The sequence below is a fragment of the Apiospora kogelbergensis genome (genome assembly GCF_038363985.1).
Source record: "Apiospora kogelbergensis strain CBS 113332 chromosome Unknown utg000007l_segment0_segment0, whole genome shotgun sequence".
In the NCBI taxonomy this organism is placed as follows: Eukaryota; Fungi; Ascomycota; class Sordariomycetes; order Amphisphaeriales; family Apiosporaceae; genus Apiospora; species Apiospora kogelbergensis.
Window position 1 is genome coordinate 2133998 of NW_027117424.1, and position 20522 is coordinate 2154519.

At 52.6% G+C, this 20522-nt stretch overlaps 8 protein-coding genes across 8 annotated transcripts; 4 read left to right on the top strand and 4 right to left on the bottom strand.

Annotated features, from left to right (window-relative positions):
* Positions 1-109: 109 nt before the first annotated feature.
* On the bottom strand, positions 110-1325 carry PG998_011036 (RRM domain-containing protein; the record flags this gene model as incomplete). The annotated part of the gene is made up of 2 exons (XM_066877852.1): positions 110-222; positions 287-1325. 2 exons carry the CDS (start codon positions 1323-1325, stop codon positions 110-112), a joined length of 1152 nt encoding a protein of 383 aa, XP_066726906.1.
* A 1548-nt stretch (positions 1326-2873) lies between these two features.
* On the top strand, positions 2874-3357 carry PG998_011037 (uncharacterized protein; the record flags this gene model as incomplete). Its single annotated transcript, XM_066877853.1, has 4 exons — positions 2874-2903; positions 2964-3075; positions 3152-3181; positions 3317-3357. 4 exons carry the CDS (start codon positions 2874-2876, stop codon positions 3355-3357), a joined length of 213 nt encoding a protein of 70 aa, XP_066726907.1.
* A 391-nt stretch (positions 3358-3748) lies between these two features.
* Positions 3749-5934, bottom strand: PG998_011038 (LEC14B protein; the record flags this gene model as incomplete). The annotated part of the gene is made up of 6 exons (XM_066877854.1): positions 3749-3942; positions 4027-4993; positions 5034-5171; positions 5207-5481; positions 5542-5739; positions 5808-5934. The coding sequence occupies 6 exons, from the start codon at positions 5932-5934 to the stop codon at positions 3749-3751; spliced, it is 1899 nt and encodes a 632-aa protein (XP_066726908.1).
* A 468-nt stretch (positions 5935-6402) lies between these two features.
* PG998_011039 (Extradiol ring-cleavage dioxygenase- class III enzyme- subunit B) lies at positions 6403-7666 on the bottom strand (the record flags this gene model as incomplete). The annotated part of the gene is made up of 5 exons (XM_066877855.1): positions 6403-6528; positions 6577-6893; positions 6964-7124; positions 7192-7364; positions 7424-7666. The coding sequence occupies 5 exons, from the start codon at positions 7664-7666 to the stop codon at positions 6403-6405; spliced, it is 1020 nt and encodes a 339-aa protein (XP_066726909.1).
* Positions 7667-8140: 474 nt separating this feature from the next.
* On the top strand, positions 8141-9047 carry PG998_011040 (acyl-protein thioesterase 1; the record flags this gene model as incomplete). Its single annotated transcript, XM_066877856.1, has 3 exons — positions 8141-8212; positions 8281-8903; positions 8957-9047. The coding sequence occupies 3 exons, from the start codon at positions 8141-8143 to the stop codon at positions 9045-9047; spliced, it is 786 nt and encodes a 261-aa protein (XP_066726910.1).
* A 438-nt stretch (positions 9048-9485) lies between these two features.
* PG998_011041 (uncharacterized protein) lies at positions 9486-11329 on the top strand (the record flags this gene model as incomplete). The annotated part of the gene is made up of 2 exons (XM_066877857.1): positions 9486-10923; positions 10989-11329. The coding sequence occupies 2 exons, from the start codon at positions 9486-9488 to the stop codon at positions 11327-11329; spliced, it is 1779 nt and encodes a 592-aa protein (XP_066726911.1).
* A 960-nt stretch (positions 11330-12289) lies between these two features.
* PG998_011042 (uncharacterized protein) lies at positions 12290-14381 on the top strand (the record flags this gene model as incomplete). Its single annotated transcript, XM_066877858.1, has 3 exons — positions 12290-13090; positions 13159-13279; positions 13447-14381. 3 exons carry the CDS (start codon positions 12290-12292, stop codon positions 14379-14381), a joined length of 1857 nt encoding a protein of 618 aa, XP_066726912.1.
* Positions 14382-15155: 774 nt separating this feature from the next.
* PG998_011043 (uncharacterized protein) lies at positions 15156-18929 on the bottom strand (the record flags this gene model as incomplete). Its single annotated transcript, XM_066877859.1, has 3 exons — positions 15156-17561; positions 17696-18486; positions 18758-18929. The coding sequence occupies 3 exons, from the start codon at positions 18927-18929 to the stop codon at positions 15156-15158; spliced, it is 3369 nt and encodes a 1122-aa protein (XP_066726913.1).
* Between the last annotated feature and the right edge of the window lie 1593 nt (positions 18930-20522).

The window sequence follows — 20522 nt, forward strand, 5'->3', positions numbered from 1 at the left end:
AATGCTCCTGACGACCACGACGACGCCCCTAGCGATTGGGTTGCTGGCCGCCGGGCCGAGCGGGCAGTTGCGGGTCGGCTGTGGTGGTGGTAGAGCCCAGTGAGGTATTCTACTCTCCACGAGGCCTCTTGACACCATGCGGGTTCTGCTGCCAGTCGTTGCCGCCAGACTGGTTGGCACCGAAGAATCCGGGGTTGAACTGAGGCTGCATACCTTGGAAGCCTGTGCGTATGGCTGGGTTAGTTTGGGTGTAATCCATCCAGTGCATCGTATGTATCCAACTTACCTTGCATACCGCCGCCCATCATTCCCATGCCGCCCATAGCACCAGGCATCCCTCCGGGCATCCCGCCGGGCATTCCGCCCATGGGCATGCCACCCATGCCACCCATACCCATCATACCGTTGTTCATGCCGCCACGGCCGCCGCGATTCATGCCGGGGCCGCCACGCATACCTCCCATCATACCACCGCCGCGGAAGTTGAAGTTGCCTCCCATGTTGTTGCCATTGTTGAAACCGCCGCCGTTCATGTGGTTGTTGTTATAGCCCATGCCCATATTGCCTCCAGAGAAGTTGCGGTTATAGCCTCCGCGAGGACCGTTGAAACCGCCACCACGACCACGGAAGCCACCGCCACCGCCGAAGTTTCCGCCCATGTTGTTGTGCGAGTTGTGGTTGTTGAAGCCGCCAGTAGTGGCACCGCCACGGCCAGCTGTGTCCTTGTGGCCCCGGGTCGGAGCATCCTTAGGCAAAGTCCGGAAGGGGTTGGAGGGGCCATGGTAGATGACAGTCGGCTTTCGGTTGCCAGGAGCAACTTCCCACTCGTCAAATTCATGCTTGCCAGCAGTGGCTGCCTGCTGTGACGCAAAGTCCAAATACACCTGGCCCTTACTCTTGCCATTCACCTTGTGCTCGCTGAAAGTGATGTCTTTCAGCTCGGCTTCCACTCCGGCCTTCTTGACTAGTCCGCGAATGTCGTCGTCCGTGGTCCACCATTGAAGTTCAGAGATCAACAAGGCGTTCGTAGCACCTGGGTCAATGGGTCGGTCATCTGAGCCTTCCTTACGCTTGACGCCCTGCTGATGTTGCTGGGCCTGGGCACCTGCCTCATCATAGCTAGTGTCCATTCCGTTCTGGACTTCACTGTCGCCGTGATAGTCGTCTTGGCCATTATTGTTCTGGGCATGGGCGGTGTTGGAGCCGTTGGCTACAGTCACAGTGGCGTTGTTAGATTCAAAAGCTTGGGAGTTGGCGTCCTGTGCGGACGAATCATGACCAGTGTCATCTCCGTAGATGTCAATCTCGAACTCTTCCTCGGCCATGTTGTCAGTTCCCAGTCTACTATGTAGATAATCTTTTAGGCGTCGTCGTGAAACAACTCGTCTAGGGCCGGGGTGTCTTAGTGTGCCTTGTGGTCGTGCGGCTGCTTTGTTATATTCACAGACGCTGCGTCTTGAGAGTGAGTGAGTATTGCTGTATTTCGATGTAAATACAGGAACGGCCTGTTGACCCCATCCCGTGATATCAGTCTCAAATACATATCGGTCTGGAATACGACAACGAAAAGGAAATGAACAGTCTGAAAAAGGACTCTCGGACAGACAGGGAAGAAAAAAACAACAGATTTGCCAGGAAGGTAGAAACACAATACGTACACTCCAGGCTTCTGAGCAGATGTTCCCCTGCTTTTGCTCTGACGACAAATGGAATGCTGGCAAGACGAAGCTCTGTGCTTGCAATCTTGTAACCCAGAAAACACGCTCGGCTTTCGGGAGTTTGAACTCCTTCGTTGCGTAGCTTCAGCGGGAGATGGTACGATACAAATTATGCAGAATAGAGCGGTATTCCTCTTCCCCTTCCTCTTCTGAATATAGTACAGGACCACGAGGGTTCGAGCCTAGGAGTGTGATATGCTAATGACGCTTCGGTCGGGTTTCATCGAAGGGTCGTTCGATCTCGCGATGCTTTTCCAGAGTATTGATTAGCCACGGCAGTCGGGTGCAGAGTGCAGTGTGCGTGATGGATGGATTGGAAAGGGGAAGCGACGTGTCCCGTCTGAAGACCTGAAGACCTGAAGACGGCGTTGAAGTTGTCGGTTGGGTGATGCAGCCGGCGTCAGGCTTTACTTACAAAGAGCTGATGTCGGACGACGGGCTATGGATGGATTGTTCAGAAGGTGCTGAGGGTTTGAAGCTTGGGCTCCTGGCTCTCCGGGAAAAGACCCCCAAATGCTAGACCGACCCACACATAAGGGGCTGTTCGGGTAGGTACGACACTGGATCATTACAGGTATCCCTGTCTGTCAGGTGCGCCTGTCCTCTTTGTACATACACGTACTGTTTGTCGGCTACTGTCGTCGACCGTGTCCATGTGATTGCCGTTGTTGTATGTATCTTGCGTAGCTATGCAATACTCAAGACTGCCATTTCGCTGTACAATTGAATGCAATATACTATACGTCTATTTGTAATGCCGAATTGCTAAGCTGGTGGCTGGTCGCCCATCTCGACCAGATGAGATGTACCTGTCCCCGACCACCACTGCTGTATGGGGTGGTGTGGGTTAATCAATCGATAAGGCTTTGAGCTGGCGCCGCGGCTGGTGGGAAGCGGAATGTTTAGTGGCCAGGGTGTTTGTGGTATGTGTTAGGTGTGTGTGTGTGTACTTGGATACATACATACATACAGCAATCTGGCCGCATCGACCAAATCCCCATTAAAAGTTATCGGAGAGGCAAGTCAGCAGCTGCTCGACCATCTACCACCACGCGACATACATCACCTTCAACGCTCCTTTCACATACCTCTTTCTCCACGTCTTCTTCGTCTTTTCCTTCAGCGACATATTAATCCCACCCACAAATCGCAATCATGTCGGACCAAGTTCAGGAATTCCTCGACGTAAGACCACGACTCCCTCCCCCTCTCTGCTACAGGCACATTTGACTGATGCGACAGCAGGTCCCGCGTGAGTTCGTCAAGGAGGGCACCCAATTCATGAACCGCTGCCAGAAGCCCGATCAAAAGGAGTTCGTGCGCATCTGCCAGGCTGTTGGTGTGGGTTTCTTGATCAGTAAGTCCACCTCCTCGCGCTGACCAAAGGCCACATGTCGAAACGTATACAGCTTGCTAACCAACTCTCTTTACAGTGGGCGCTGTTGGCTACGTCGTTAAGCTGAGTAAGTCGATTCGAAAATAACCCGATACCTGTCGAGAGCCAATTGATTGCGGTTGCCTGCTCCGACTTCAGCAAGCTCGATAGCAAATTGGTTGCGTGATTTTCGCAATACCATGACTAACATGCTGCAATTTAGTCCACATCCCCGTCAACAACATTCTGGTCGGTGGCGCATAAGCATTGAATCGAATCCGAAAGAGGATATGAACGACAACGACCCAGTGCAAATGGGGACTGGGGCTTCATGGGAGAAACTACATACATGCTCTCGTAAGAGCAGATCATGATATGATGGGCAGCGTGGAATGTTGCACAGGCATGGCCATGTTCGAAGAGGAACACGCACCGCCTTGCCTATCGATATACGACAACAGGCTGGAACGATGGGTTGCATGTGGACGCACGATCGTAGAAAGCTAGCCAGCCAACAGGGCCAAACGAAATTATACACCCTTGACCTATGTGTCCTGGATTCGTCTATTAAGCTATGTACAAAAGTTGCCAGACTTGGCATTTTCCAAATAAGAGCGCCCGTTTTTACCCAGACTACAATTCAGTAAAGCCGACCTCAGAGTCGACCAAATCCAAATCCAAACTCCTCCTCCATCTCATCGTCATAGATGTTAGAATGGTCCCCAACTGGTCTTAGCTTGTCATTAAACGAGAGACCCATTCTCGGCTCAGCCTCGTCGGAACGAGACTCGTTAAAGGAGTGAACAGAAACAGTGCCTATGGAATGATCTCCTCCGTTAAGTGCAGAAGCTAGGAATATATGATTAGCTTCTTATCTTTCTTTCGCAAGATACCGCGACCGTAGGGAAACGGGTGGGGAGTCCATATACTTACCAGCAATGAAAGGCGCATTTGGGTGCCACGCGGCATCCCTGACGCATGTGAAACCGCCCCGATGATGTTGGCCTCTATGACGATGAGGTCTATAATTTCGTGGCAAAGTCTCGCCCAATGTCGCTTCTTGCACGTCGATATCCCCAGCGGGAGTACCGTCCAGGTTGTAAATGTAGACCTTGCCATCGTGGCTACCAGTGTAGACGTACCGTGAGTCGGTGCTGCCGGGGGGCGAGAAGTGACAGCGGATGAGCGTTCGCAAGATCTTGTGGCCGCCGCGGAAGGTGACGACGGAGTTGTCGTTGGGGTGTGGGAACCAGGTCGTGTCGTCGTACGACTCCCAGCGGTAGTCGAAGCCGGTGCCCAGGCGCGTGTGCTGCGTGGGATCCAGGTCGGTGAACTGGGCCGACGTGTACATCTTGCGCAGGTCCCAGAGCTTCATGCTCTGGTCCTTGCCGTTGGACAGGATGTAGCGCCCGTCACCCTTGCTGTCGATGTAGGTCAGACCCTCGATGTGGCCGACGAACGCGCCGGCTTCCCGCCCGTTGCCCATGCTGCGCCGGTCCCAGACCTTGATGGTCGTGTCGTCGGACCCGGAGTACAGAATGTGCGGCGACTGCTTGTCGGCAAAGCACACAGCGTTGACGTGGTTCTCGTGGCCCCTGATCTGGTGTAGCACTCGGCGGGACTCAATATCGTATACCACGATCGAATCGGCGTTTGTGCCTGCAACAAGCTCACGGCCGTCTCCCGAGAACCGGATCGACCAGATGCCAAACGCGCTGTGCCAACCGTTCCCGCCGGGGCCTGGGCTTGCCAAATTCAACGTATATGGGTCGCCAGTGTCGTTGGGGTCTGTCGGCGCCAAGCACACGTTGCTCTGAATCGACGTGTATGCGAGCCATTTGTTATCTGGACTCAACGAGGCGTCGGTCAGGGTCCACGATCCGAAGAGGAACGAGACGGTCTTGTAATGCCGCCAGTTGTAGGGGTTTGATGTGTCGTACATGCGGACCTTGGAAGTCCTTGACGCAGGAGTAGAAGAAGTTGCCGTCGTCGGAGAACTGGCCCGAGTACACGGGCTCCTGGTACTTGATGACCATTTCCGCGTCGGTGGTGGGCAGCATCCACTGCTTCATCATGGACTGGTTGACTCGCCGGTACGCCGGGCCCCCCACACCGAGCTCGCGGTCGAGTATGCGACGCGCCAATCGCTTCTTGGCCCGCAGGGGGCCGGCGCGAGCTCCGTGGCCCCGAATTTGCCCGAGTTCATGAGCTCCTGGCCTTCCTCGCTCGGGTACTTCGGAAATCGGTCCGGGTCAAGCGTCCGCCGCCGGCGCCGGCGACCCCATTGCAAGTCCTCGTCGTCATCGTCATTGGAGAAGATCAGGTGTCCTAGGTTCGAATTCCGCAGCAGGGTGATTACCTGAGCCTGCGAGAGGCCTACTTGGTTGTCTGCGCAAATATCTCATGTTAACAGTACTCCTGGTATCGCAGTAGTATATGGTGGCGTACTCATAACAAGGCGGATCAGTCGTTGCTGCATTGTGACCCCAGCTCCAGCTGCCTCGCCATCGTCTTCGTCTTCATCGCCTTCGACCTCCACTAGGAATCGGACGTCGTCGTCATCGTCTTCGTCGTCCTCGTCGTCGTCTTCGTCGTCATCTTCTTCGTCTTCTTCGTCTTCATCGTCCTCGCCGCCCTCTTCAGCATCTACCTCAAAATGTCAGTCGGGCGCCCTTCAAGATTGTAGGTATGATTCGCAGCAGGATGCAATGTACCGTGGAACTCGTCTTGCTCGTTTTCGTAGTCAGGATCGGCATTTTCGTCGTGCTCGTCTTGGGCGTCGTGGAACAGGTCGGCATACCGCTGGTGGATGTTATCCTCGGACTCGGACCGCGAACTCATCTTGGCCGGAGCTCCAACGGATGTTGGTAGATTACCTGCACAGATGCACTCAAGACCCGTGGTGCCTCAATGCAGTTGGAAAGTCTCACCACGATACTAGCGGAGGTACGGAAACTGGTTGAATTGAATACCTAAATCTGCCAGCAGATGCAGTCACCCAAATAGTAATAGGGAAGTGACAAACGAGAAGAAAGAAGGCGACTTCAGGTCTCATGATGACATCGACTCCGGATAGATACAGCGGGGATCCCGATAGCTTACTTATCGCGCATAGCTGTGCACGCCATCGGCGTTACGCGGACTTAAGTCGTCCGGAGGTGGGGTGCCGCCGGACTTGGATGCAGGCTGACAGGGGCATGATCATTAAGCCAGGGAAAAACATAAGAAGAGTATTATTGTTCACATAGCTGTAAACATTGCATTTGCAAGGTGCCCGTACCATCCATCCTGTAGCAAATCATACTCGGACTACGACCTTCCAAATTTGTACTGAGCCCAGCCCATGCTCCCTTCATGCAGAGTCCAAGTTCTCTTTCCCGGGTCCGCGCCTGCAGCCCCGGCCGCCACATAGACGGGCATCAGATGGTCCATTTGCTACGGAGCGTTAGCCTAGGCTCCAAGGATAGCCAGGGAATTACCTACGGGATGTGCCTCTCTAGCGTCGGGCCGCTTTGTTACCTCTGCCATGCGTGCCTGTCGTTCCGCCGGCGGAGATTCCGTCGCTTCCTTCAGAGCTTCGTCAAACGACACCGTGTACCGCTGCGGGATGGGGCTGGACATGGCGAAGCGATAGTCTCGCAGGTTGTGCACCGACATGCCGGCGCCAATGATGACGATGCCCTCGTCCCGCAGCGACGCGACGGCTTGGCCCAGGCGATAGTGCAAGTCCGGATCCTCGTTGTTGTACAAGCTTACCTGAACGAGCGGCACGTTAAGGGGGTTCTGCTCCGGATCGAAAGCTAGACGATAGGCGCATAAGTACGATGGGTTGATCACGGATGCAGGACTATTCCGTCCAGGAGTACATACCGACGCTGAAACCAGACCATACTCCATGGTCAAGCCCGCGCGTCACCCCTTTGGACTTGATGCCGGCTTTGGATAGAAGACCCATGATCTTCGAGGCCAGCTCAGGACTGCCCTTGTTCGGATATTTGGCCTCATAATAGTGTTTTGGAAATCCATAGAAACTGGCCAATATATGCGGTAAGTCGTGGTGTCGACAACAATCGACCATGTGGCTGTGGCGGCACTTACTCGTATATCAAGTCGGTATGCTCAGCGGTGTTGATCTCAATGGCATCGCGGTCCGCTTCCCAGTGGCCTGAAAAGACCACTACCGCTTTCGGTTTCACCTTCTGGGTGATCTCCTGTCCAATCGCCTGCAGCACAGGAAACACGGGATGCCTCGTTTCGTATTGGACGTTGGGCTAGAGCGCTAGAGTTTAGACTACAAATGTGATGATTTAGATGATTGTAGGCCACCTACCCCGCCGTGGCTGAAGAAATATACTGGAGTCTTATCCGGCATGCTCGAAATCGAGGACTTGGCCGTGGTTCCAAAATTGCGAGTTGCTCGAGTAGAGGACGCCAAGAGGGACGCGATTGGTCTGGGGATCCAGCTGGACATCAACGGATCAGAGGCAATATCAAAGCGCGAAAGAATGGCAAGAAACACTACGGCGACCGCAGCAATCAAGAACAGTCTTCTGGATTGTCTGATAGAATCCATGCATGCAGCAACCCAGAATCTAAGTACGGGGAAGAATACTTCAATTTAACATCTTGAGGCTACATATTAGCAAACCGTCCCAAGTCCACACACAGCCGATACACAAGTTCGGGCAGTACAGAACATACGATCCCCCATTTCCCTGATTACCAAGGATCTGTCAGCAGCGACCGACCAAAACCACCCAGCCACCGGCGATGGGATAAGCCAGCAAGGCCAGGCAGGTGCCAGGCTCAGAGGCCGTAGGCTGTAGGGACTGTGTCATGCCCGGTAATTATGGTGCGCGGGGCGGCTCTTTGCGCAAATCCTTAGCGGGGTGGAGCGTGGGACGCCTTGACGCTTGGAATGAGACAGAAAGAAACCGGTTGCTAATCTTTAGCGTCCAGGACTGCCTACAACCACTCACCAGGCTTCTGACCAGGCATCCCTATTACTATTATCCATCGTCTTCGGATTCGCGAGACTCCTGCGTGCATGATCATACTGCCTTACCAATCCAGTCTGGTCACCTGTCTCTTCTTGCTTCCTGCGTTGCTGCTACCTTTAGTAAGCACGCAACAAGTGTTCAGCTTCCCCGCTTTCCCGGAACCCGATCCTTTCTCGCCCACCATGAGTGCTCTCCGGCGGCTGCCCCCACTGCTCTTCCCCCGGCCAAGAAGCACACGGCCACCGTCATTTTCATACACGGCCTGGGCGATACCGGCTACGGGTGGGCCGATGCCGTCGAGAATTGGCGCCGGCGGTCCAGGCTCGACGAGGTCAAGTTCATCCTGCCCCATGCTCCCCAAATTCCCATCACGTGCAACGGCGGCATGCGCATGCCGGGCTGGTTCGACATATTCGCCCTCGGCGGCCGACCCGATGACCTGCGGAAGAACCAGGACGCCAAGGGCATCGAAGTGACCCGTGACTACCTCCGCGACCTGGTCAAGGCCGAGATGGATGGCGGCATCCCCGCTGAGCGCATAGTCCTCGGCGGTTTCTCGCAGGGAGGCGCCATGTCGCTGATGACGGGTCTCACGTCCAATGTCAAGCTGGGCGGTATCATTGGACTGTCGTCATGGCTCCCACTGGACGACAAGCTTCCCGACTACCTCAAAGAATATGATCTCAACCGCGAGACCCCTATTATGATGTGCCACGGCGACTCCGATCCTGTGGTCCCGACGGCATTTGGCAAGTGGTCCTCGGAGGCTCTCAAAGAGCAGGGCTTCAAGGTGACCTTCACCCTGTATCCGTAAGTCATTTAGGTATCCCTGAGAGGAGTGCGTCTTTACTGACATTTGCCAGCGGCATGGCCCACTCCGCTTGTGTGGAAGAGCTCGACGAGGTTCAGGATTTCCTCAGCAAATGCTTGCCTGCTCTTGAAGGTCAGAAATAGTTGGGTCTATAGGAGCATTATCACTGTGACTATTCATGATTGCACTTCGCTTTTCTTGGCCCCCCTGTCCCCGTAGCCGAAACTCATGTTCCACGAAATAAAACGGGCACCTCGAAGATTGACAATTGCAATTTGCCCACCGTATTTTCCCGACGGCTTTTCCGGCCATCCTCAGTTGTTGTCTCGCCATGTGTGCTGAAACGAATGTTCTTGCATATTAATGTTGCCTTGTATATGTATGCGGCTAAGAGGACAAGACCCCCCATTTTACCGAGTAGCTCCCACTCCCGCTCCATTCCAAGCCAAGACCCTCCCACGCACTGGCCCGCCAATGAGCGAGAGCAAAGTACCCAAGTTCCCACCTGCTTTGTCCTTCTTGAACGTTTACTGCATCTTCCATTGCTGTCACCACGAAACACAGCATCGCCATCATAACACATGGAACGCCAAACCCCATTCTCGCTGAGGCCATGGCCTCGGGGCGACAAGAAGCCCAAGAACATTGGCGAGTTTGTGGCGCGCGTCAGTTCCGAGCGCAATGGCTTCCGCAATGTCAAGGAAGCCGACCTCATCGAGGAAATCAAGGGTCATGCAGCAGGCGCTGCCAACCCGGACAGTGGCCTCGACAGTCCGGAAGGCGACTCGGAATCAGATGCCGAGGCCGAGAATGACAAGAAAGAGAAGACTGCCATTGTGGCCCGCGACGACTTTCTGAGGAATCTGGAGGCTGCCCATCAATCGGCCATGCTGAACCTGGACCTGGTCTCTCTTCTTCTTTCCAAGGAGACGCCCAACCAAGCTGGCACAACCTTATCCCCCACCCTTCGGGAGCTGGTTGGCATCGGCACGCTAGGATCATCAAAAGTGCACCAGTCCAATATCACACCCGCCAGAGAAGCCGACGATCTAGCCGTGGGCACAGGGTGGAGAGTGATCGGTACCAACAAGATGGTCAGCTCGGTATTAGAGGCAGCCGAGAGGCTCGAGAAAGAAATCTCCCTCGAAACCAAGTACTGGGCTGATGTACTGGCCGTCAGCGAGAGCGGCTGGGCCGTGTCGTCCATGGCTGGCAAGGGCCTCGGCGTTCGGTTTGGCTTTGCCGAGGCCGCCCCGATGTACAGAGACAGCAGTATCGCGCGGTTAATACGGAACGAGGAAGGAAATGCACAGCTGGATCACGGAAAAGCCGGCAAGGGCTCCCAACGAGTCCGTGCTATGATCGAGGTCGGCGGCAAGATCATGGGGCGGTCACGGCTCCCTGGTGGCCTCCCAGATAATAGTCGCTTGGAGGACCGGGTTCTCGAGGCGCGAAACACCATCTTTGCGCAGGAATTATGGTATGAGATTAGTCGCGAATCGCGTACGCTCCTTTCGCTTGGTGTCCAGTCGGACGGCGCTGAGGTTTCATACAATGTGAACCCCACCACAAGGGTGATTCTGTGCCTCGAGGACCTTTCGGAGCCAGAACCTTCTCGGGATGACAACCTCTACGACCAGATGGCACAGCTCACGATCCAAGGTCTCAACCTATTCTTGATGGCGGCACATCGACAAAACTACAAGCAACGAGAACAACCAAAGCACGGGCGCAACAACCCACCTTACAACCTTCTGCGCCCCCTCATCTCACGGTACAGGTACACGCTCGACTATGACAAGTTGATTGGATTCGTAAGCAGTCTGACCGACTCGTTGCATAACTCGGGCTTCGATTCAACAAATTTCACCAAGACGCAGCCGTTTCTCAGCTTGCAGCCGCCTTCTCGGCCCGACACGGACCACCACGCCATCACACAAGCTGAAATACTCATGCTCAATATCATCAATTTCCAGCAGTTCTCGGCCGAAATTTCAATCACGCCCGAAACTCGCATCGGTTTACGTGCAAAGGCTTTCTTGTCGCTGGATGCAACTCAGTTCAAGATCTCACTGCCTGGCCAGCAAAACCCCTAATGGATCTATACCCCTCACACGACACGTACCCCAACGTGGACGAAGCCATACACTACGTGAGGCAAGCGACAGTCCGCGCAGTTGTTGATAGACTACTCGAGTTGACGTCGGAAAAACTGGCGAAAGCGGACATTGGCTGGGGTGATGCAATGGACGGTGTTGCGCTCGTAGATGCTTTAGACAGGGAGCTTACCATAGGTACCGAAGGGACTCAGCTGGTCGCCAGGACTAAGAGTCAGCGGCGCGCATGGGGTGTCGGTGCTTCATCACCAGAAAGTATTGAGGAATTCGTGCTCAAGTACTTCAGAAGCGACGAAGATACCCGTTAGAACAGGATCAAAATATTCCCGTGGAAAGATTGCACGCATTGTAACTTTGTACAGAGTAGTGGCAGGATGTTAGTGTCGTAGCAAGACGTGGGACGCCCCCTGGCCGGGTTTTATATCGCTTTTTGTACCTTTTTGCTCGCATGCCTCTTCTTCATCCGTCATCCAAACACTTCTTGAACTTGTCAAAACTTCTCGCTTCTCGACATCCCTCTTGCCTTGGCTACTTTGGTTTTGCTGGAAAACTCCAATGTCATCTCCAGAGGAATGCGCCACTCCCGGTGCAGAGGAACAAGCAAAAAGTGTCGCTCGGCTTGATAGCCTTTCCAAGAACGAGCCTTTCACCGCTTTCTTTTCAGGAAATTATGTCTCTTCGAAAGCCGTCACAGTTCCTCAGTTCAAGTATATTGCAGATTCTAATAGCACGCCAGTTCGCACTGCTCCAGTCGACTCCTCGGGATGTGCCTCGCCTTCACCTGGCCTCAACACCCAACCAGCTACCAATGAGTCCACATCCACTAATTCAACAGGCATCAACAATGCAGTCGCTCCGAGGCTCCTCTTCGGTCCTTTGAGCCGGAAAAATGAGGCTCAGGGGGAGGGAATATGTTTTCTTTCGCTGCTCAAGGCATCAAGGAAGCCAGCACGTCAACACCACCGGCTAACACTACAAAACCCATATTTGGGCCATTGAGTTTGAACACCAAGCCCCTGGAAAATGAGAAAAAGTTCTCGTTGGGTAACCAAAACAACAAGATAGCTACCGCGTTAACATTGCCAACTCCTGAGAACCACCCAACGGGTTCTGCTATACGTCAAGTGCAAGACAGTAGCTCATGGGCAGGCCAAAGGACTGCTTCGGCTCCTCTTCCACTTATGCCTATTGTTTCGCAAGTCTTATCTCAAGGATACGGGAAGAGTCACAACACCGGTACTACGTCGTTGTTTGGACATTCCGCCGACATGGAACAGAAGCGACGAAAGCCGAGTTTCAAGACTCCGGAATCATCCAGTGCTATTACTACTGCCCCTGGCCCGTCGTTGATCAAGGGGTCGGACGTCGCAGTTAGCTCTAGCCAGCGCGCACAACCACAAGCTACAAGTAACCGCGGGCCTCTTTCGAAGACCGCCCAGCCAGCTCCACGAGCAACAGATTTTTCCGAAGAAAACAGAAAAGCCCAGCGCAGCACCTCTATATCGGATGAACTCGATGATAACGATGAGGAGAGCTGTAAGAGCAGTGATGAAAGCGAGACCTCCGGCGAGTCTTCCTATGAGGAAGACAGCCATCGCGATTATCATCTAAAACTACTCACGCGACGACCCGAGGATGATGACATGATGGGCATCATGTCAGCTCCTATGTTCACTAAACCCGTGCTTGAGCATGCAAGGTCTATCAGACAGGATTCGAAGTCGACGCCATTTCCACAGTACGCTTTCCTTGCTGGAAGCTCCGAAGAAGGACTTGGTCCCGGCACGAAAGATCCCCGGATCTTTTACAACGTTGCCAGCCCCTCAAGCACTTTCATATGCGGACAGCAAGGCTCGGGCAAGAGCCATACTCTGTCTTGTCTCCTGGAGGGCTGCCTGGTCCCTTCCAAGCTTGGCCGGCTCCCCCATCCTTTGACGGGAATTGTTTTCCACTACGACACCTTCGTGTCCGATGCCAGTGGAACCCCTTGCGAGGCAGCCTATCTTGCGTCGAGTGCCAGTATCAAGGTTAGGGTGCTCTGTGCGCCCACGAGTATTCGTACTATGAAGGTAATGTGGTTCACATGCTAGACTGTACCAATGGTAACGATATGCATAAACTAATACAATTTGTGCAGGCGACTTACAGCAAGCTCCCGGGAGTATCAGTAGAGGAATTGCGATTGAGGGAATCGGATCTGAACACCAAGAGAATGCTCGATTTGATGCAAGTTGGCGGGGGTTCGATGCCGCTCTATAGTAAGACAATTCCCTACTTAATTGTTGACAGCAGTCTTGTTGCTCTGCAAATAAGCAACAAGTCTATCTGGGTGGCCTCTGATTACATGCCACTGAACGGGATATTGCTCCTTTCCGTCTTCTCTCCCCCCCTTTCTTTTGCGCAGCCGCTAACCTTCTTCCTGCAGTGCACGTCATTCAGAGACTACTAAGAGACATGCGACTTGAGCAACAGAAGAGCGGATCAGACTTCAACTATGCGAAATTTCGAAAAAGTCTGGCAAAAGAGGACCTGACCCAGATGCAGCTCATTCCGCTGCAACAACGTCTCGACACGCTAGAGAGCTTCATGGTTGAGAGCCAAGTCAAGCCTCGGGACAAATCAAGCAGATCCATCAAAGGCACGTTTTGGACACCTTGTGAGGGCCATTTGACCATCGTTGATCTTTCGTGTCCTTGCGTCACGGCCGAGATGGCCTGCTCCTTGTTCAACATCTGTCTGTCGCTTTTCCTGGAGCAGCCATCGTCGATTGGTCGAGTTGTGGCCCTCGATGAGGCACACAAGTACATGGGCGAGTCTACCGAGTCGCTGACGTTGACGAATTCGCTGCTCTCTACGATCCGGCTGCAGCGCCACCTCGGTGCGCGTGTGTTCATCTCCACCCAGGAGCCGACCGTCTCTCCGAAGCTGCTCGACCTGTGCAGCATCACGATTGTGCATCACTTCCAGTCGCCTGATTGGCTGCGTGTTCTTAAAGGCCATCTTGCCGGTGTTTCGTCGGCCACCAAGCAACATCAGCACCACCAGCAAGAGAATGGCGGACAGCGTGACAGCACTGGCAGCACAGCTGACGCTGCCGAGGATGGTGGTATCATCTATGAGGGAGTACGCGGCATGCAAATATCGCAGAATGACCCTGCACTCGACATGATGTCGCACATCGTCAAGCTCCGAACTGGAGACGCCCTCGTCTTTGCACCTAGCGCCATCGTCGGCTTGGAGAAAAAGAACGAAAGGGGTGCAGTGGTTGTCAGGCCCAAGCAGCTCCATTACGAGGTCATGCGAGTCAGGGTTCGGGCTCGTATTACAGCCGATGGCGGAAAAAGCATTCTAGCCACATGAGGCTGGGATAAGTGTGTTCTCTCCCAGCCCGCCGAGTTGTTGAAGAATGATCACGCGTCATCTGGCTAGTCACTGTTTTTGATGCAGCTCGCATTCAACGGGCTCAACAGTAACGCCTTATCATATAGCCGCCGATCCAAACAATGAATGTAGCTCGCTATATTTGTACGCAACCGACCAGTAGATAGGGGAGATGTGGGTATGTGCTACTTTGGACAAAGGGGCAGTTTGTGGTCAACATGTTGTTACTGACAGCCTTTCGGAGACAGCCTGGTATGGTGTAGGACGAGTGCAAGATCTGCTGATGGCGTATTAATACATCCTAAAGACCTAGTCACTCCTGGCTATGTATGTACATGCGTATGGTAGAGAAGACATTGAAGTTTATGAACTAGAGTGGTTACGAATACATGAGGGTAGCAGTGGGGGCCAAAGTCGATCCCATTTGGGCAAATCGCAATCATGAAATCAAGTACACAGGAGCAAGGCGGCGATGAGGCCGGTAGCCATGGTCATTAGTATAAGTAAGTCCCTGGCATAGATTGTGCAAGAATAGCTCCAAATTATTTTATCCCCTGTACTCATACTACGGGTTATTAGAGGGTTGTCACGTAAACGTTTCTCATGCAACTTCTATATTGGTCATAAATCATCGCATTTGGGAATCTTGTTCTACCCAGCCAAAAAAATACCATCGCTACGCCTTGCCGTGAGCTGAGCCGAAAGAGTAGAACGAAAGGCAATCGCGAAATATAGCTATGTCTACTGTACAGCCTAACGGCCACCGACGCCGAAGAGATACGCCAGGTCGCTCTGGGAGAGACGACCAAGGTCCTTGGCAACTTTCTCGTCCATGGCTCCTTCAACAAGCTCTCTCTTCTGCTCCTGCAGATTTACGATCCGGTCTTCAATCGTGTCCTTGATTAGGATACGATGCACCTTCACCGGCTTTCTCTGTCCAATACGGTAGGTACGATCCACTGCCTGCTTCTCAATGAAAGGATTCCAAAAAGGGTCCAGGATGATAACCCTACTGGCGCAGACCAAGTTGAGTCCAGCATTGCCAGCCTTGAGCGAGGTAAGCAGGACCTTGGTGTCGGCGTTGTCCGTGAACTCATGCACTGCGTCATCGCGAAGTTTGGCAGACATGCTGCCATCATAACGACGGAACCGCAACTTGAGGTCGTGCCTCAGGGGGACTTCCAGAAGATCGAGAAGAAGAGTCCACTGCGAAAACACGATCGTCTTCTCTCCAGACTCTTGGATATCTTTGAGCACCTCTACGCACTTGGCGACCTTTGCCGATGTCTCCCATATGCTTTTCAGATAGTCCATATACATCTTATGTTTGGCGGCGTTCCGACCAGCCTCCTTGCGCAGCTTGGCAAGCATGTGCGGTTGGATATCCTCCACCGGCTTTTTGATTTCCTTCTTCTTCTTCTTCTTGGATCTGGTCTTGTTCTTACCATTGGCCTTGCTTTTGCCTTTATCCTTGTGCGACTTAGGCTGGGGCTTATATTCTTCATCATCTTCGTCATCCACGATGAAGCCCTTTAGATTACCACGCTCGTCGATATCGTCGCCGTCACCGTCTTCTGCAGAATCAGTCTCGTCCGAGTCAGCATCGTCTTCTTCAGACTCGTCTGTGTTGTCATCACCGACACTTTCAGGCATAAACGTGTTTCTAAATGTCTGGTACGTGATGATTCTCTTCATATCGAAGTCGGCTCGGCAGATGATACACTTCGGCTTCCCCGCTTCGTTGTCAATCTGGTTTCTCTGCTCAGAGCTACTCGTGTGAAGCTGCAGGCATTCGAGGCACGCGTAATGCCCACAGGGAATAAGGATCGAAGGATTCATAATGAACTCGTAGCATATCGGACACTCCATAGGGGCTACTTCCTCCTTGAGGGCATCGACCCGTGTGGCATGGATTTCCTTCGCCAGGGTCGCCATCTCGTTCTCCGAAATCGCGACATTCATGGACTCCATGTCTGTTAGATGTAGATAAGGGTGGCAGCAAGCCTGGCGCATCCTTAGCATTCTCTCCAGTATATATCGGTAGTGCTTGCCCACAGTGCCGGCTCGAAGGAATTTGCTGAACATGACTCGGGCATCCCTCGCTAGGTCATCATAGTACTGCTGCTCATCAGGCCCGAAGGTGACATAATCAATGACCTCTGTCTTGGGCGGCAGTGTAATGATCGGATCTCCGTCAATCTTCGACGCCTTGGTGCGCCTGAGCATTATAGCCCGTAGCAATGCTTGCAGTCTCTTCATGACCTTATCCGGATCCTCATAACTTCTACTCCTGGGGTATAATGCTGCAAACTTCCGCCTAAACTCTTGCGGGTCATTGTAGGGCTTAATCTGTAGAAAATGGATGTGAGAGCCCATTTCGTCCACATTGTTCATCATAGGAGTTCCCGAAAGACACCATCTGTATTTTGTTGGGACGCGACAGACTGCTCGGTGCATCTGGGTGTTCTTGTTCTTAATCTGTTGCGATTCATCGAGGACGAGACGCAAGAACGGGTCTTTGGGGCAGATGAAAGGGAACTTTTCCGCCAGGATGTCCTTATCGACATTCTGCCCTTGGCTGAACATGTTTTTTGTAAAAGCATCCAGTGCCTTTAACTCGGTGGCGAGTTTCCCATAAGATGTCACCACAACATCGAAATGGCGCAGCTCGTCGTAGGACAGCTTCTTCTTGTGGTAGTTGTGGACCTTGAGGCGATACGTGTGCTTAAGCTTGTCTTTAATCTCCTTCTCCCATTGTCGAATGAGCGAAACAGGTGCAACAACAACATTGGTGCCCGAGAAGACTCGCGTGTTGTCGCCGTGAGGCTTAAGGTCGTGAACCATAAGTGCAAGCATTGATATCGTCTTACCAAGACCCATATCATCGGCGAGTAGCCCGCCATGCTTGTGAATATCGGCTTCCATACCTTTCATCCACTTGAGTGCAATCTGTTGATGCTTATACAGCGGCTCTTTAAGTGCCGGAGGCGTACCATCGCACTCCTGGTCGCTATGTGTAGTGCTCGTATCGGTCGAGATATTCGCCAAGAGTGCCTTCACTTGATCTGATTCTTCGTATCCGGCTGGCATTACGATGCGACCATCTAGTGCACCGCCGAATTCGTTGGTGCCATTCTCGTAGTTGTAATTGTTCGTACGCTGCACAATGTCGGCCAATGACGGAGTATTGGGGCGATATACGGTGTTAGCTCTGTTCGCCCAAAGACTTGCAGCACCATTAACAATGTATCCTGGACGTTGCTGAGAAGATGCACTGCTCTCTGACCATGTACCGGGAAGGGAGAGCCATTCTCAAGCCGCTGCCGCTGGATTTCAGCATGGTGGGCGAGTTGTCCAGAATGCACGTTTCCGGCACTGCTCGCAGAGATACCACGCGCGGGGACAAATCCATGGCTGGGCTGATCATCCGTAAGATCAATAAAATTGTCGAAGTCCGTATTGTCGAAATCCCTATTGTTGAAGTCAGGCTCCCAGGATCCAGGCATCATCTGGGTTTCTCTGGGTTCGGAGGGCGCGGGTGACTCGATCGGCTGGGATTGATCATGGTCCAAGTGATCGCTATGAGGTTCGGAAAGGTTATTGAAATCGCTGTGTGGAAGCGATTCTTGCCGTGCTAATTCGTCTAATTCTTCTTGCATCTGGCGGGCCATCGCAGCGTCGCTTTCTTCCTGCGTCTGTTTCTCGCGGAAGGCCAGTTCGCGTTCCGCGTAGTCATATCGCCAAGCCAAGCCATCATCCTCCTCCTTTTCTCCAAAAAGAGAGGCCAATTCGTTTTCTTCGGTCCGTTGTGACTTTGGGCCTGGCAAGGTAGGCTGTCCATTGTCAAGATGGGTGCTGTACGTACGCTTCCGGGCACTTTCATTGTTGCTGGCCTCTCCCCAGATATTCTCGCTATAGAAAGGCATGCCGGAAATGCTAGACGCATTGGGCCTGTCGCTATAAGCATTCGGCCTATCCCGAGTGCGCTGAGCACCGGAGGACTGCTCATTGCGGCTCGGTCCTGCCATGGTATTGGCGATATTGCCTGCGCTGTATGACGCGGTGCCTGAGTGTTGCACCAAGTCTGTATAATAGAAGATGTAAGCGCAATGTGGAGGGAAATGTGATTAAAAGACAGACCAGATAGAGTATTCTGGGGCTGTATCGAGTTACTTTATCAACTGTAAGGCCAATGCAGAAGGGCATAAAGTCCCATGGGAAATTGGCGTATGGAGAAGAATTGAGGTGAATGCTCGTAAGTGTGAGAGTGGAAAAGGAATGTGTTGCAAAGGATGAATAAGACGGAAACAGGTGTCAATGGGAAAAAGGGCTTTCAAAGAATGGCTTTTACCTACCTTGTTTCTGCCTGGCAACCTGGAGCCTCTTAAGCTCCGTTTTCACGCGGACAATCTCTGCCTTGATCTCTGCACGGCGCTGTGGTGTATCTTCCTCTGTACCAGCGAGTGAGGCTAGGAGAATTTCCTGCAGCTGCAGGTCATCCCGCAGGTCATCATCAGGCTCTGCCATTGTGAGATACTGTGCTTTCCTCCTGCTACAAGTGACCGGACAGGTAGGTAACAGAATGCAAATGCGAGGTTCGGATTCAGATCCAGGCTCCCCGCCGATGCAGCGTCCTTATGAAACAGCAGTCACGGTCTGCGCTGAGGGGCTTCTGCACTCTGCCGACGCCGGCGTCAATAGATGCTGGTTGTCCAGGAATAAGGCGGGCGAAGAGAGTGACCAGAATCACGGCCCACGGTTGACTTGACAAGGCAAGAGAAGTTGTTGTATGGACAAGAGACCACAACCAACTGCCTAAGCCAGATCTGGGGGCCAATTGCAAGCAGCCTCGTCTCGGTCTTGGTGCGAGGCAGACTCAAGCCTCTTGCAGCAATCCAGGGCAGCAGGTCGCTTTTTTTAAGCTTCTATGGTGGCGGTTGCCTGGGGAGCCTAGAGCACTTTCCCTAACCAACCAACTGTGCGCAGGGTGCTTTCTCTGTACCTCCCTGCTCCTACCGAAGGTGCCAGTAGAGTTCTGAGTAGAGTCCGCCCGGAAAATGTGCGTTTACGTAACCTTAACTGGCAACGGAGAGCTGCATTGGCAAAAGTAATAGCTGGCTGGGAAAGGTTTACCTGACGGGTAATTGGGTGACTGACTGGTTGGTGATGGAATAGTCGGCTGGCCTTGAGATAACGGGCCAGTGACAGAATTGTGCAGTGGGCTTCCAGGGAGGGAAGTACACACATGTATGTGATTATTACTAAAAGATTAGAGGAAGGAGATAGTCGACGACAAGGCTGGGTTATTTCATAGATGTTCAACTGAATGTTGGTATGCACCTTGGATTAGTGAAGTCGCGCTACAAGTATTATCTAGCGCGTCATTGCCCTTGATCGAAGCATTTGCCTACTGCATATGTAATGCATAAGGGAGGCGGTGCTCCATATTTGCCTATATGTGGATGTATCCACTGCGCTCCTGCCAAATATAGAAATGCATAGTGGAATAGCAGCTGGAGTGGGATAGCTAGAATGGGATAGTAGCTAGAGGGAGGTAGAAGCTGGTAACCGCGAAGTGTTGCTAGTGTAAAGTGCTGTGATGCGACTCAGTATCTTTATATCGCTTATGCAATAGGAAGAGACAGTTATAACTATCGTTATTACACAGGGCGGCAATGTCCTAGCTATCGGTCACCCAGAAATGAATTATAAGCATTTGACTAATTGAGCTAAGGACTATAGAAGCTTATAATGCGTATCCTCCCATTAAGCATCACGGTCAGATGGCCGAGTTGGTTATGGCGCCAGGTTAAGGTAAACCTTGACACTTTCATCCTGGTGGAGCAATCCTCGTGGGTTCGAATCCCACTCTGATCAAAGTATTAGAGAACACGATCTTCTGAAAAAGAAGAATGCTTTCATTTTTGTATAATTTTTATTCACCCTCCTTTTTATTGTAGCTGGGACTTTTCGTTTACATCACATTGGATGGGGATAAGAGGTAATTATAAGATGAATAAATGAGTAACCATGGCGGGCGCCAAATCCTGGGATGCGTGCGAGCAAGCTGCGGTGTCATCTACGTAGTATATAGTGTCTAATGTTGTCTATTGTCCCAGA